The sequence below is a fragment of the Vigna umbellata genome, chromosome 1 (assembly GCF_029865625.1).
Source record: "Vigna umbellata cultivar VRB3 chromosome 1, Vumbellata_1.0, whole genome shotgun sequence".
Classification (NCBI taxonomy): Eukaryota; Viridiplantae; Streptophyta; class Magnoliopsida; order Fabales; family Fabaceae; genus Vigna; species Vigna umbellata.
In genome coordinates this window covers 62416873-62433030 of record NC_142165.1, presented here as the reverse complement: position 1 = coordinate 62433030, position 16158 = coordinate 62416873, and the positions used below count along the sequence as shown (strand labels likewise).

The following is a 16158-nucleotide window of genomic DNA, read 5'->3' as shown; positions in this document are numbered from 1 at the left end:
TCAGAAACTTGGAATTGCAAATTGGACAAATAGCCAAGCATTTTTCAGCAAATACTCAAGTCAATCTCAAAGAACATTGCAAGTCTATCACAACCAGACAAGGCACTATGATAGGCAATAGGAACTTACTTTGCTCCACAAATTGATTAGATAGAAACATAGAGCTCGTTGTCATGAGTCATACGGTATACTATGATCTTCAAACAAATGGGTAAAAAGGTCAAAGACTTAAAGAGAAGTTAGAGGAGTAGGAAGGTTGTACTTTCTAGAGAGATAACAGTTTTAATAAAATGAACTCGATTTAACTTATTTCTATTCATAGTAAAGCTTTTTAATAATAAACTAATCAAGTGTCTGTTATAAAAACTATTTCTCTTCTATAGCATTTTCTAAAGTCTTACATTCTACCTAACAAGAAAAATTTTCGATATCCACATGTCCTTTTATAACTCCCATGTTGAATCACCTGACCTAACACTCGAGTTCACTTTCCTCAAGGATAAGTGATATCCTACCTCAAACTCCAGAAGCTTTTTCCTTTGATTTTCATAAGACTTTTGCCTAATTATTGAGGCTTTCATTCGCTCTCGAATCTACTAAACTTTTTAAGTGCTTATTGTAACAACTCAAGGTCTATCGAAATTGTTTGACCATCTTGATACCAACATAAATGAGTCTTGCACCTCCTACCATACAAATCATCATAAAGACTCATTCCTATTATAACATGATAACTATTGTTATATATAAACTCCACCAAAGGTAAAACTTCATCCTAAACTCCAAAATGATCCAATACACAAGATCTCAATAAGACTTCTACTAACTGGATCGTTCTTTTAGATTGTCCATCGGTTGGGGGATGATAGGCAAAGCTCATATTCATCTTACTTCCAAAAGTATCTTGAAGTTTTTGTCAATATCTAAACGTAAATCTTGAATCTGAAGTTGGCACTATACTCGAAGGCACTTCATGCAAATTTATTATTCCCTTGATATATAATTGTGTCAGCTTAGCCATAAACATCTTTAGACTCAAACAAGAAATTAGCACGTTTTTTCAACCTATCTATTATAACCAATATAGCATCATGATTAATTACTAATCGTGGTAAATGAATTGCAAAGTCCATAGCAATACAGTCTCATTTTCACTCAGGTACCTCCACTTATTGTAATAAACCCCAGTCTGAGTTGCTCAACTTTAGCCTTTCGAAAAGTTAAATAGGATCTCGCAAACTTTTCATCATCATCTATACCTCTTATTCAACTCTCTTTGTTCAAACAAGCTCCTAAGACTCTTGTGGTCGTTAAACACCGTAAATTGTGCATTATACAAATAATGCCTACATATTTTCAAAGCAAACACCACTATTGTCAACTTAAGATCGTGAGAAGGATAGTTCTTTTCATGAATTACCTTGAAGCATATGGTACGATCATCTTCTTCTACAGTAACACACATCTCAAACCCTTATGTGATGCATCACAATATACCTCAAAAAGCATGTTTGTATCTAGTATCACAAAAGTTAGGGCACTAGTCAACCTTGCCTTCAACTCTTAAAATATCTGCTCACATTTATTCGTTTGTTCAAAAGGTTTACCTTTGCGAGTTATTTGTCTTAGAGAAGCCACTATTTTTTAGACACCTTTTATGAATCTACTATAGTAGTCAATTAGACCCATAAACCTCATGATATTTGTGACTAACTATTGAGATTGTTGATAGGGGGAGCATAGGTTTTGCTTAACCCAACCTCAGAAATATCTGTGTTTTTTATGATGACAACACATAATTAATAAGACATGTATATTTTGTGTTACATGTTCTGTGTTTACATGTTATATGTTGTTCTTTACTGTGTTAAATCTGTATGAGCATATATGAGAACATGATTGTGTTGTTCATTGCATATCACTGTGTTAAATGTGATTTTATATGTGTATGCATGACATGTGTTTTTGGAAAAGGAAAACCACATGCACTTTAGTTGAACTTTAAATATGTGGCAAAACAACAGTTTTAAGTCAATTACATTATGGGGTGAATCGATTAAAACTCATGTGTTTGCACAGAATATTTTCAAGTGTGCTGTGAGATTTTTCAAGAAGAAAAGTTTTCAAAACTGTGCTAAGTATTGTTGCTTAATCGATTGCATGTGATTTGTATTCGACTAAGTTGGTTGATGTTTTGAAAATTTGATTAATGCTTGTCACAACTAACATAACGGTCATATTTTTAATTGTGTTGACCAAGCATTAAATGATAGTCGATTGCATTAATTGTACATTCAATGAATTGTTGTGATTGCTGCTAAACTGTTATAACTTAATGGTATATTCGATTACGTTAGTAGCAAAGTCAATTAAAATGCGTATGATGTGTGTTTAATTATAAATTGACGCTGATTTGAATTCTGTAAGAACTTTTGTGATTCTAACACTTTCATATTTTTACAGAAAGTTGTGTGATCTTACGGAGAAGGGAAAAACTCCAAGAATCAAGATTGACCGTGGTGATTAAGGATTCTGAGATTTGTTGAGGAGCAGTACTTGTTGTGTTTCAAACGTCTGATCAATCTGCACATTTGGGTGTTTACTGCATGATCAGGATTTGCAATCTTTTTAAGATTGGCTTGGTTTCCCTGTTGTGATTACAGGAAGAAGAACAGTGGTGTTCTTGACTTTGAGGGTGCCTCAAAGGGTTAGACAGTAGAAGAGGGTGTTCTTGTTGCTGGTCTTGTTGTTTACTACCTATATTTGATTAGAGGGTTAAAGAGGTGTTTTATATTTTTGACGTGAGGTCTCTATAAAAATTTTGTTGTAAAAACCTTGATCTTTATAGTGCATTTGCTTCCTGTGGTTGGAAGGACACTGGATGTAGGCTTGGCCGAACCAGAATAAAAATACATTGTTTGAATTTTCTGATCCCTACTCTCTTTTATTCATTCGATTAAGTTCTTTGCATATTCGATTAAGTTTTCGCTACATTGCTAATCATTTACCTTGCGATTCAAGAAAAGTGTAAAGGCATCACATTTTGTAAAAAAGATTTTAAAAGCTTTTATTTTTACACTTCACCAATTCAACCCCCCCCCCCCCCCCCCCCCCCTTGGTGTGAGAAATTGAGTCATTATATTTTAACACTAACTTAGGACCTTCCCATTTAACCACTCCCTCAACCTTAGTAGGATCCACTTGAACCCCTTAAGCTTATATGATATGTCTTAAGAACTGCATTTCTTTCAACCAAAACTCACATTTGAAGAATTTGGCATAAAGTTGGTTCTCTAAAGTGGATATCATATTTTAAAACTATGACAAATTCATCTAAAGACGGCTAGAAAATTCTATTCATGTAGTCTATGAATATAACTTGGGCATTTGTCACTCCAATTGGCATCACCACATATTCATAGCGCCCATATCTTGAGCTGAAAGTTGTTTTTGTACATCCTCATCCTTTACCAAGACCTACTGATACCCTGACATTAAATCTATCTTAGAAAACACTAATGTTTCATGTAACCAATCCATTAAATCATCAATTTTTGGCAGAAGGTATTTATTCTTAATAATGAGTTTATTTAGTTGCTTATAATCAACACATAATTTAGAACTCTCATCCTTTTTCTTAACCAACATTGGAGTTTCCCAAGGTGACACAATTAGTCTGATAAACCATTTTTCAAGCAACTCCTCTATTTGCATCTTCAATTTTGTTAAAGGGATATTGATACTAGTCTAACACCTGGTATCAAATTTAGAGCAAACTTCACTTCCCTCTTTGAGAGTAATCTAAGGAGTTCATCTAGAAATATGTTCATATAATCTCTCATTTCTAGTGCTCAAAGGGGGAGCTAAACCTACCCTTTATATCTTTGTTTTTTATGATGAAAAAGAGAATGATTTTATAGTTTCTTGAACAACAAATGACATAACAATTGTTTTATCTATATCTTGTTTGTGCTTGACATGAGAATTCATTTGTGTTAAATGAATCATGTATTAAACATATTAAGGATATCATTTCTGGATGAAATCATCGATTTAACATTGTATATAATCTGTTAGATTTCACTAGATCACTTTGTATGCTCAAAAGGGGTAAACTGCTATTAAGTAATCAATTACATAAATTTGTCAAATCGATTAAAACAAAAACCAATGCCACAATCTGTTTCATAAGTGGGTTAGTATGTTTAGAATGGAAATTGGAATGAAAATTTGCTTAAGTGTAGGATTAATCGATTACATAAGTTGTCTATTCGATTAAATCAATTTACTTTGTTTAAATTCATTTCATTTGATAGCCTGATTTGTTATAACTGTCAATTGAATTTATAATTGGCTTATGTGATTTATTAATTGATTACATGCTCAGGATAATCTGTTAAAACAGAAGAAAAATTGTTAAAATAGAAGCAAAAGCATAACAGATTACATAAAAACCTTAATCGATTATAATGCATCAAGATTCAGAAAATCCTATATATATGTGACTGAAGTTCTGTTTAAAAACAATCAATTGCTATCAAGGCTACATTGGTTGCTTATACATCAAGATTCTTTCAAGAAAAGTAGGCTAAAGTTGTTCTGATTTGATCTGCACTAAATGAGTGTGACTTGGAGATCAGTTTCATCATAGACAATATGTGTTTGTGTTCTTGTGCAGGTTTGCAAGAGGTTTAAGGGCTGTGAGTGCTCTTATATTTAGAGATTGAGGACTATTTATCTCTTGGGTAGCTATATTGATTTTGAGTGTGGTGAGATGTGTATTGAGAAGGATATCTCTATATTTCTGTAAACGCAATCAATTTATAGTGGAATCCCTTCAACTTAGGTTGTTGAAGGAGGATTGGATGTAGGCTTGGGATTAGCCGAACCAATATAGATTATTTGTGTTGATCTTTCTCTCTACTCTTTCTCTTTTATTGTTGGTTGATCATTTCTTGTTTATTGATTTCAAGAAAGCTAAAGATTTCACAAAGATTTTGAAAAGAACAATTTTTAAGGCTTAATCCAATTCACCCCTCCCCCCCTCTCTTGGCTTGAGATATAAGGCATTTCTTCTCTTACAATTAGCACCAGAGCTGGAATTTGAAAATTACTTGAATTTTAATTGATTACTTTCACTACAAAATTGATTAAATCGTTCCTGATGGCTAATATATCTCAAACCTTTGGAGAAAAGGTGTAATTGATGATTAAAATAATGATTTCTTGAATTCAATAGGCAAAGGTGTAAGAGATGTTGTCATCAACAATTCCCATGAACAGATCAAGACAAGAATTGAGAAGGTGAAAGTCAAAGATCTCTCTAGATCAAGAAAGCAAAATCAATAGGAGAAAAGAAACATCAACACCTTGAAGTCTGCTACTGAAATTACTAAGAAATCTAAAGAAAGTTCAGAGAAAGGAGAAACAAATATGATGGCAAAAAGGTTTACTAAAAATTTTATATGTAGAAGAAAAAACTAACTTGAATTTTGCAGGGAGTAAAGAGCAGTCTAGAAAGCAAGCTCTTCAAGAAGAAAATGAAGGCAGAAGTGAAGCCATAAAGCACCCTAAACAGCAAACGAATGTAAGCATGATGGCCAAATATGCCCAAGTTGAAAACAATGAGAGAAAGGTGAAAAAGAGGCCATGTGGTATCTGGACAACGGATGCTCTAGACACATGACTGGAGATCCTTCAAGGTTCAACAGCTTGTCTCACAAAACAAGTCGGCACGTCACATATGGGGATAATAATAAGGGTAAAGTCATTGGTATCGGTAAAATACAAACCCCTTCCTCATACATCATTGAAAATGTCTTACTTGTTGATAAGGGTTTAAAGGTTACATTTGAATCAAATCATTGCTTAATTTGTCATGCTTCATCAAATGAACTTGTGCTTGTAGGCAAGAGATATAACAATATATACATGATTGATTTCAAAATGACATCTTTCAAATTTGTTATATGTTTGTTGTCTAAGGAAGTTGAGCCTTGGTTGTGGCACAAAAGACTTGCACATATTCACATGCCTCACTTGAATAAACTTGCATCTAGAGGTCTTGTACTAGGGCTACCAAACATACAGTTTGAATCTGATGAACTTTGTGATGCTTGTCAAAAAGGGAAACGGATCAAAACCTCTTTTAAATCAAAGCGGGTGATATCTACTACTAGACCACTTGACTTTTACACATGGATCTGTTTGGCCCTTCAAGAATTAAAAGTCTAGGAGGAAATATTTATGGTCTTGTTATTGTAGTTGATTATTCTAAGTTCATTTGGACTTTCTTTATTGCATCTAAGAGTGATACCTTTAGGATCTTTAAGAAATTTGCCTCTATTATTCAAAACGAAAAAAGAGCTTATGATAAAGGCAATTAAAAGTGATCTGGAAAAGAGTTTTAGAATGAAAATTTTGAGAACTTTTGTTATGAACGGGGCATATCATACAATTTCTATGCACCTAGAACACCACAGCAAAATGGTGTAATTGAAAGGAAAAAAAGAGCTCATGAAGAACTTGCTAGGACTATGTTAAGTGAAATATCCCTGCCCAAAAACTTTTGAGCTGATGTCGTTAGCAGAACTTGATATGTGTTAGGACTATCATTAGACCCATGCTTAAGCTTACCCCTTATGAGTTGTTAAAAGGTAGAAAACCTAATATTACTCACTTAAGGGTTTTTGGTTGCAAATGCTTTATATTGAATAATGGTAAAAGCAACCTTGGTAAGTTTGATTCTAAAGATGGATGAATGCAAAGAAGCTACAACTCTGATGGCCACTAACTGCTATCTTGATAGAGATCAGAAAGGTAAGGACATTGACCAGAAAATGTATAGAGGTATGATTGGTTCCTTACTCTACTTGACTGTTACTCATCTTGATATCATGCATAGCGTATATTTATATGCTAGGTTTCAGTCTTGTTCAAAAGAATTTCACTTAACTGCTGTAAAAAATACTATGAAATATCTTAAAGGTACTAAAACAGTAGGCGTATGGTACCCTAGAGATGCTAACATATCCTTAGAAGGGTACAACGATTCTGACTTTGGTGGCTGCAAGCTTAATAGAAAAAGCACCAATGGCACTTGTCATTTACTCGAATGCTCTTTGATCACATGGCATTCGAAGAAGCAAGCTTGTGTGGCGTAATCTGCCACAGAAGTCGAGTATATTGCATTTGAAATCTAATATGCTCAATCTCTTTGGATTAAAAGTCAGTTGAAAGATTATGGCATTTACTTATATCACATACCCTTAAAATGTGGTAATACAAGTGCAATCAACTTGACAAAGAATCATATTTTGCATTCAAAGACAAAGCATATAGAAATAATTAAGACATCATTTTATCAGAGATCATGTCTCAAAAGGTGAAGTTAAAATTAAATTTGTAGATACTTTACACCAATGGGCTGACATTTTTACAAAACCATTGTCAAAGGAAAGATTTTATACAATTATAAATGAGCTAGGCTTTCTAGATCAAGGTTGTGCACAATGAATTTGAAAAGCATTCTGAAATTGCATACTGTCATATGCTCATTTGCTTATATCATTCATTGATAATGCATTGGTATACAATTGTTGCTCAAATCATGATTATTGTGATACACTGTAAAATGTTCAGAAGGTTGATTTTGCAGGTTATAAAGTGATCGTATATCGTGTTTTTGATCATATTTGCAATTTTTAACATATTAAACAATTCCATAATTTGTTAAATAACTGTACTGTAATTTATAATCTGTTACATTAATAATGTAATCGATTATGCGGCTAAATATGGATTTATATGCTTTTAATTGCATGTGTGGGTTTCTGAACAAGTTTTAAATGTCATTATATATATATATATATATATATATATATATATATATATATATATATATATATGTTTATCATGAAATAGATATCATGGGTTGCATATAGCCCAAACTCACTTGGAAATCCATCATATAGTGTGAAATATGCATCATTGTGAGATAAAGCAGGTGTTTCTATCTCTGCTATAGTTGTGCTGATACTTGTATCATATATTATGCTACATAGAGCTGGTATCTTATTCCATGTTACTTATTCTGCCATTTTTTTGCTAATGTCCAAAAGGAGAGAATAACTGAAAAACATGTTTCTTGTTGATCATCATAAAAAAAAGGGAGATTGTTGATAGACGGGGCTAAACCTACCCTTTATATCTTTGTTTTTTATGATGAACAAGATAATGGTTTTATAGTTTCTTGCACAACAAATGACATAACAATTGTTTTATTTATATCTTGTTTGTGCTTGATATGAGAATTCATTTGTGTTAAATGAATCATGTATTAAACATATTAAGGATATCATTTCTGGATGAAATCATCGATTTAACATTTCACTATATCACTTTGTATGCTTAACAGGGGCAAACTACTATGTAGTAATTTATTACATAAGTTCTCTAATCGATTAAAACAGAAAGCAATACCACAATCTGTTTCTTAAGTGGGTTAATATGTTTAGAATGGAAATTGGATTCAAAAATTGCTTAAGTGTAGGATTAATCGATTACATAAGTTGTCCAATTGATTAAATCAGTTTACTTTGTTTAAATTCATTTCATTTAATAGCCTAATATGTTATAACAATCAATTAAATTTATAAATGACTTATGTTATTAAATAATCGATTACATACTTAGGACAATTTGTTAAAACAAAAGCAAAATTGTTAAAACAAAAGCAAAAGCTTAATAGAGTACATAAAAACCTTAATCGATTATAATGTGTCAGGATTCATAAAATCCTATATATGTGTGACTTGAGTTTTAATCAATTGCTATCATTTTCAAATATTAACATTTACATTGAGTTTTGAATACAGGAACGTTCAAGAAGAGATCTTGGAGAATCAAGGCTACATTGGTTGCTTATACATCAAGATTCTTTCAAGAAAAGTGGGCTAACTCTATTTTAATTTGATCTGCACTAAAGGAGTGTGACTTGGAGATCAGTTTCATCATAGACAATTTGTGTTTGTGTTCCTGCATGTTTGCGGGGGTTTAAGGGCTGTGAGTGCTCTTGTATTAAGAGATTGAAGATTATTCATCTCTTGGGTAGCTATATTGATTTTGAGTGTGGTGAGAAGTGCATTGAAAGGGGTATCTCCATATTTTTGTAAGATCAATCAATTTATAGTGGAATTCATTCAACTCGGGTTGTTGAAGGAGGACTGGATGTAGGCTTGCGATTAGCCGAACCACTATATATTGTTTGTGTTGATATTTCTCTCTACTCCTTCTCTTTTATTGTCGATGCATCACTTCCTGTTTATTGATTTCAAGAAAGCCAAAGATTTCACAAAGATTTTGAAAAGAACAATTTTTAAGACTTAATCCAATTCACCCCCTCTTAGCTTGAGATATAAGACATTTTTTTACAACTAGTATCTAACTTTTCTTTTCTTCACTGTTAACATCTATTTGAGTTAAGATTACAAAACATTAACCACTTATTTCACTTCATTCCACATTTGTTATGTAGACACTAGCTTTAAACACCTTGCATCTAAAAGCATTACTCTCTCCTTACCACAATATATGAGAACATGGATAAAACCAAAAACAAAAAGACCAAAAATTATACATAACCAAAAATACTTTAGAAAGAGCACAAGAGAAACTTACTTTCTTCATCAAAGTGATTGGATAAAAAGATAGATCCCATCATCAAGAATCGTATGGTATACTTTAATCTTATATAAAAGGGTAAAAAGAAGTCAAATATTTAGAATAGGTTAAAGGAAAGGGAAGTTTTTATTTTCTAGAAAGATAGTAACTTTTATACAATTTCCTATTTTTATTTATACTAAAAAATTAATAATAAATTAATAAAGTGTTTATTATAAAAGTTAGTTTTCATCTATAACATTTTTTTAGAGTTGTGTAAATAACTCAAAAGTTAATTAGAAACATTATTTAACAAATTAAAAAAAAATTAAAAAAAATATAACAGTTAAATTAATTAATATTAAAAAATATAATAGTTAAATTAAAATCATTATATTTATTTATTATTTAAATTTATTATTATTTAAGTTTCAAGATTAAACTGTATCAAAATTTAATACAAATAAATTCTAATTTCATGTTAAAATTTAAAAACTAAATTATATACTATATTTTTTTTTATTTTCTCATGCATAGAAAAATTAAATCAAGGTTATAATTTATATATATATATATATATATATATATATATATATATATATTTGATTTTAAAATTTTCAAAATAAGAATAAAAAGGATGAAATTTTCCTTGAAAAATTGACTATTATAGTGAAGGGAAAATCTACAAAATTTTGTTGAAATCCCTCCCGTTTCAATCAGCCCAGAATTAACTTCCTACTTGATACAACATTATTGCTTTAACATCTGAATTCGCAATTACCATGATACAGAGTGATACAAGAAAATTCGTTTGAAAGTGGAAAGCAAATATTTTTCTTTTCGTTGTAAAAAGATAACAGATACGCAGGTCAACAAAAACATCTAGCCTTTTCGTTTCCACGTAGATATACCAGAATGTTGCAAAACACAAAATATAAAAAGACAGATGATGTGGTCAAAATTAATTGAAGAATCAGCGGCACAACACTTAATCATTCTTCAGCTTGACCTTGGAATCCCATTAAGATTGATTAAATAATTGTAACGTTCAACTGACAAATATGGCTTAACTCAGATTTGTCTCTATGTGATGAGAAAAGAATAAAATAAATGACTGAATTGCAGTTTGTAACATCCCGGTTATCACAAAAAGAAACTAACTACTGACCGAATGGCTCTACTGTTCAGTTTTAACTTCTACCTCGACCAAACTTTCTTCTTCCAACACCTCTTCCAGCAAAACTTCTCCTTCTGCTCACATCTATACGGATGATCATTGCAACAGAAAGACAACCATCGAACGTACAAAATGGACAAGACAGGAAATAGGGTAAACTTGTGTAATTTAATTCAATTATCAACATATATCTCACTCAATCAATTTAAACAAGATAACTCATTAACTCTTTCATGTAGCTACGACGTTCGTGCACTCGGGTGATGTAGTAACTAGGATACCCTCAATAGCTGCCACCCGAGGTTAGTCCGTTCCGTCCAAATTAACCATAAGGACGAGGAGCTCCTGTCATTCCCACACATGACTTACCCTTCTCTACGTGATAAACGAATAATCACGGAATATCAGGATGAACCGCCAGCTTAGCGTGCCCACATTCATACTTTACCATTTCAATATCAAATCATGAGATATTCTTCCCCGGAACACTCTTCCATAACCAAAGTCATTTCATCCATATCGTATTTTATCATCTTTCATTATTAAAACCTCAACTGAACCAATTTGAATAATGATCCCTTAGGATACCAAATACCGCACGTTAGTTTTTAATCCAGAACAAGACCGAACACTTGGAGTGAGACCGAGATGTCTCCAACTCAAACATAATCAAATTGAGAGAGTTACTCACTAGTTGTGAAAAGGACCGAATATAATAATACTTCTCAGAGACTAATATAATCGAATGTTGTTTACCAAGTGAGCCAATTTAATGAACTGACACTTGAGAGTTCAAACCGAACACCGTAAAGCCTAGGCCGAGTACTAGGACTCTAGGCCGAAACCAATTGAGACAGGTACTGTAGGACACCAAATAATAGTACTTAACGGAATCATATGAAGAAACCGATCGCCAATAAATATTAGCTTCTTAATGAGCTAAACCTCAAGGAAACCGAATGTCAGTTGAAGACTGAACACTGTAGAGAGCGAACTCTATGGAGTTTGGACGAACGCTCTTATTATAAAGATAGATTACGGAAACGAGAACAAGCGCCTGGTGTAAGATCGAGCACTTACTTAGTACGAGCGCTTGGTGTAAGACCGAGCACTACTTAGTACGAGCGCTTGGTGTAAGACCGAGCATTACTAAACTTATAGAAGAAAGGCTGGATAAATATAATAAGATACCATTTAAATAGTGTTCATGAACGAACAAAATATACAAATACATATAGATATACTTAAGTTTACCATCAAACATCAAGGAACGAATATCCTTGGTTGAACGCTTATATACAAATATTGCAGAACGAAGACGCTCGGTCCTCAACTAGAATTCTTTCCATATGAAAGAATCCAGTTCCAACCGAGTCCACAGGAAAACCCAACGGTCAAAGATCTTCAGTGACGAACATCAATTTTTACATAAAATTCTACACTTAGAATTCATAATCTTATCAATACATTTCTCAACATCTATCTTCATACATTCATACATCCATATCATAGTAAATATTTACACTTCATACAGTCAAAATATATCAACAATCATACTTCATATTCATTCAGAAATCAACGAACGTACATCCATTCAAAACAAGAATCTTAATCAAATTATATAAGTTTTCCTTACCTCTAAGCGTGACCTTCACAGTTCAGAATACGGGTTCACCTTTACCAGAGACCTTAACATTCTACAGTCACGTCTTAAGAAACTAAACCAAACAGAAATCCAGAAACTCTCAGAACAAGATGATTGAATCATGCAACCCATAAACTAGGTTTGCATGTACCAAGAAACCAACCGACTGAATGAAGAGAGAACTTACCAACTTAGAACCCAGAACTGATCGGTTCAAACGAACGTCCTCGACGCCGAAAATGCTCAGATGTAGTCTGTTTGATGATCGGAAGAAGAAAAGAGTGAGATTTTATAGAAAGAAGTAAGTATTTTAGAGAGGAGAAGAAAAATGGAGTTTCAAAAGATTGAAGAAGATAGTTACATGCAGAGAGTGACATGAATTTTGAAAACTAAGTTTTACTTCTATCTTCCAAAACCGAACGGTCACTCGACTGCTCACATCTTCCAGTTTCTGATTTCCAACTAATTTTCAGTGTGATTTTAATGATTCTAACACAGTTAAAAAATAACCAATGCTAAATAAATTATTGAACCGCTGAGGTATGGTCTAAATATAAGTACAAAATCAAAGGATTTTAATTTGTAAACAAAAAGACATGAATTACAATAGCAAAATACCTGGGAACCTAAAGGTGTGAACTATACACATACCCACCAACCACCACCAGCAATAACCTAATTAACCACCATATCAAAACTATCATCATATTCAAGAATTCTATTCCCTCTCTATACACCAGGAAAAAGAAAAAACAGAAAGAAAAAAATCAACCCAGGAATTTTACTAAATGAAAGGATGAAATAAAACAAATTATGGTATTCTTAAAATGATGAAGCTGCTTCTGTCTGGCTTCCTCTGGTGTGGCGGTGTCGTTTTCCATGGTGCCGACCGCTTCCAAAAGTTACTGGATCAAATTTTCTTAGCCTCTCGGCTTCCTGGGAATTGATGACACACTCTGATGGAGGTGATTTGTATCTGATTCTGTCATAGCAGTAGGAGTATGTCATTTGCTTCTTTCTGAAATTCTCCATTTTGATTCTTTGCGCTGGTGTAACACCAGAAGCAATGCCTTTTTCATCATTCTCACACTTGGCAACCAGCTCAATAGGATCCACTGCACACCCATGCAGAACAAGGTCAGAGAATTTGGCAACATAGGGTGCATACTTGTAGTTAACCCTGTATTTTCCTCCATTCGTAGCCCAATCAGATGCATCCCATATTGTTGCATACAGTGTCATTGGCTTAGAGGGGAAATCTCCTCCCATAGATTCTGTTCGCGTCACTTCTCTGATGGGAACATTGTCCACATAAAATCTGCACATGGATACACCACACCCAATTAAGAAAAACAATTTCTGATGTAAGAAAAACATAGTTGAATGAGAAAAACATGGAATCCATACAAGGATATGTACCATTCAAGTATACTAGTTACCTTGGTATCTATCTGGTTTTATTCATTCTCAGTAACCAAACCAAGTAACCACAAGAAAAAAAGAGAGGTTTTAACAAACCATTTACCCCTTATATTGCACACACACACACGTTAAGGTAAAAGGAAAAAGAAAACTAGATGAAATATTTTGATGAAACTTAACCAGACCAACAGAGAATATCAAACACCAGCAAAATCCATCAAATTTCTACTTATAAACAAGAGATCATCAAACTACAGTGTGAGGGGGTGTGGTAAGAAACAAGAATGATGATAAAAGTTACCATAACAAAGTTGTGGACATAATGCAAGATATGACCAAATATGGTATACTCACATGATCTGAGAATCAGTCCAGGCAATACTGTACTGATGGAAATCATCTGAAGGATCAAACCAGAGACCATATCTTTCCTCCCTGCCAATATTGGTACTACCATTGCCATAAACATTTGTCTGAATCCTCCAGTTTTTGCCTCTAATGTTTCCCAAGAACTCAAAGTCGATTTCATCATGGTTATTCTGGAACATGTCACCGTTTGACATCTGCAAACAGATAACAAGATGAAATAAATTACTTTTCCTATTTTCCGCATAATGTTAAAATCAAAACCAGGATGATGTTTCAGGTTCAAACAAACAAAATTGCACTTTTGCCCAGGAAGAAGTTCTAAATTTTATGCTCAAAAATCCTAAATTTCATTCTCCACTGTTCAGGATGAAAATGGAAACATCCGAACTTTTTATTTTATCATAAAAAACGTACTGGTATTCTTCAATTTCAGAACCTTACTAATCAATCCCTGAGAGCTGTTTGGCTTATATTTTCGAAAATAAGAAAAGCTGCTACTTAAACAAAACGATATTATAAAAGACTTGGTGATTGAGGTGAAGGAGAAATTTTTGTAAAAGGGAGAGCTGGTGATGAAGATGGATGGCTGAGTTTTTAAAACAGGAATAAAATTGGTTCATAGAAAAAAATAAAAAAGTTATCACTTTCATTAATCATAATATTGAGGCAAAATACTCACATAGAAGGCAACCACAACTCCGGCAGTGTAATCAGCAGGCAACTTAATAGAAGCACTAAAGTACCCATGAAGGTAAAGATCATGAGACACAAATCCTGAACCTGCAAACACATCACAGAAATGGTAAACACAAAAAGGTGAAGACTTTAAACACAGAAATCACCATCTCAATAACCCCACCTAGATTGACAAAGGTGGCAAGAGAAAAAGAAAAGAAAAGAAAAAGAAAAACCTGTTCTCTCATCCAGTGAAAGATGAACAGATTTGCCATCTCTGTGGATGACCAAGTTACTGTCCCCAAACAAGGGAGCGTAACCTTCATCAAAGGATATGATGGGAGAGTTCCCGTAAGAGGCAGTACCGAAGGCAAAAAGCATGGAGTAACAAAAGACTACTAGGAACTCCATGTGAGACCCCTCCATGATTGTGTTTCCTGGGAGTGTTCTTTTGGGATATGTAAGGAGTGGTGCAAAGAAGGGTGACAAAGAAGAAGGAGAGGGAAAAAGATGAGGGAAAGAGAGAGGTATGGAATAATCTCTACAGCTAGAAGCGATAGAGAGAGCAGAAAGAGGCTGATTAGAGAGAAAGACAGAGCCAAAGGAAAGCTTAAGCTTATTTGTATTGGTGAGAGTGTGGGAGAGAGTGTTGAGCTGTGTCCGAATGTAGACAAATTTCTCTTCATTTTTTATTTAATTAAAAGTTTGTTTTTTCTTTTAAGAAACATACTGGTATTTAATTGGGGAATATAAATGTATGTGGAAAATGAGAAATACGTTACAATTGTACAACAATTTCTCAGCTGTCTGAGTTATTAGAGGTAGTAGATTATTAGTATAATAATATTATTTTCTCTCTCTTGGGCATTGTTGTAGTGTAGGTTTGTGCTTTGTTTTGGATGAGTACAAAGACTTGTTGACAAAGGCTTCAACACGGGCTCTCTTATCTTAAACATATCTCGCAAAATTGAAAATGAATCTGTACAGGGAAACTTGTCCTCCTTCTGCCCTTTTTTATGTTTCACTTTGCTTAAATTAAGTAAACGCATATAGAAACACTATTAAGTTTGTGGTTAGTTTTCTGTTTGAGAAACTTTATACTTCACACTTTTTCATTTCAATTTAATATATATATTTTAGTGTGTATGTTATATTATTCCATTAGATCATTGTTGTCTTTCTTCTATAACCTAGAAATGGCATCTTTTAT

The 16158-nt window shown here is 33.1% G+C and overlaps 1 protein-coding gene across 1 annotated transcript; it reads right to left on the bottom strand.

Annotated features, from left to right (window-relative positions):
- Window positions 1-12988: 12988 nt before the first annotated feature.
- LOC124836340 (putative xyloglucan endotransglucosylase/hydrolase protein 28) lies at window positions 12989-15559 on the bottom strand. The gene is made up of 4 exons (XM_047311491.2): window positions 15185-15559; window positions 14953-15053; window positions 14259-14467; window positions 12989-13800 (listed from the first exon to the last, which is right to left on the bottom strand). The coding sequence occupies exons 1-4, from the start codon at window positions 15372-15374 to the stop codon at window positions 13305-13307; spliced, it is 996 nt and encodes a 331-aa protein (XP_047167447.1). The 5' UTR covers window positions 15375-15559; the 3' UTR covers window positions 12989-13304.
- Between the last annotated feature and the right edge of the window lie 599 nt (window positions 15560-16158).

What these genes read in the sequence shown, in the direction of transcription:
- LOC124836340 (XM_047311491.2), bottom strand. Translation starts at nt 15,374, where the DNA reads ATGGAGGGGTCTCACATGGAGTTCCTAGTAGTCTTTTGTTACTCCATG. An exon ending in GAGTTGTGGTTGCCTTCTAT is followed by an intron (nt 14,468 to 14,952) that starts GTGAGTATTTTG and finishes ATCTGTTTGCAG; the next exon opens with ATGTCAAACGGTGACATGTT. An exon ending in TGGACTGATTCTCAGATCAT is followed by an intron (nt 13,801 to 14,258) that starts GTGAGTATACCA and finishes ATCCATGTGCAG; the next exon opens with ATTTTATGTGGACAATGTTC.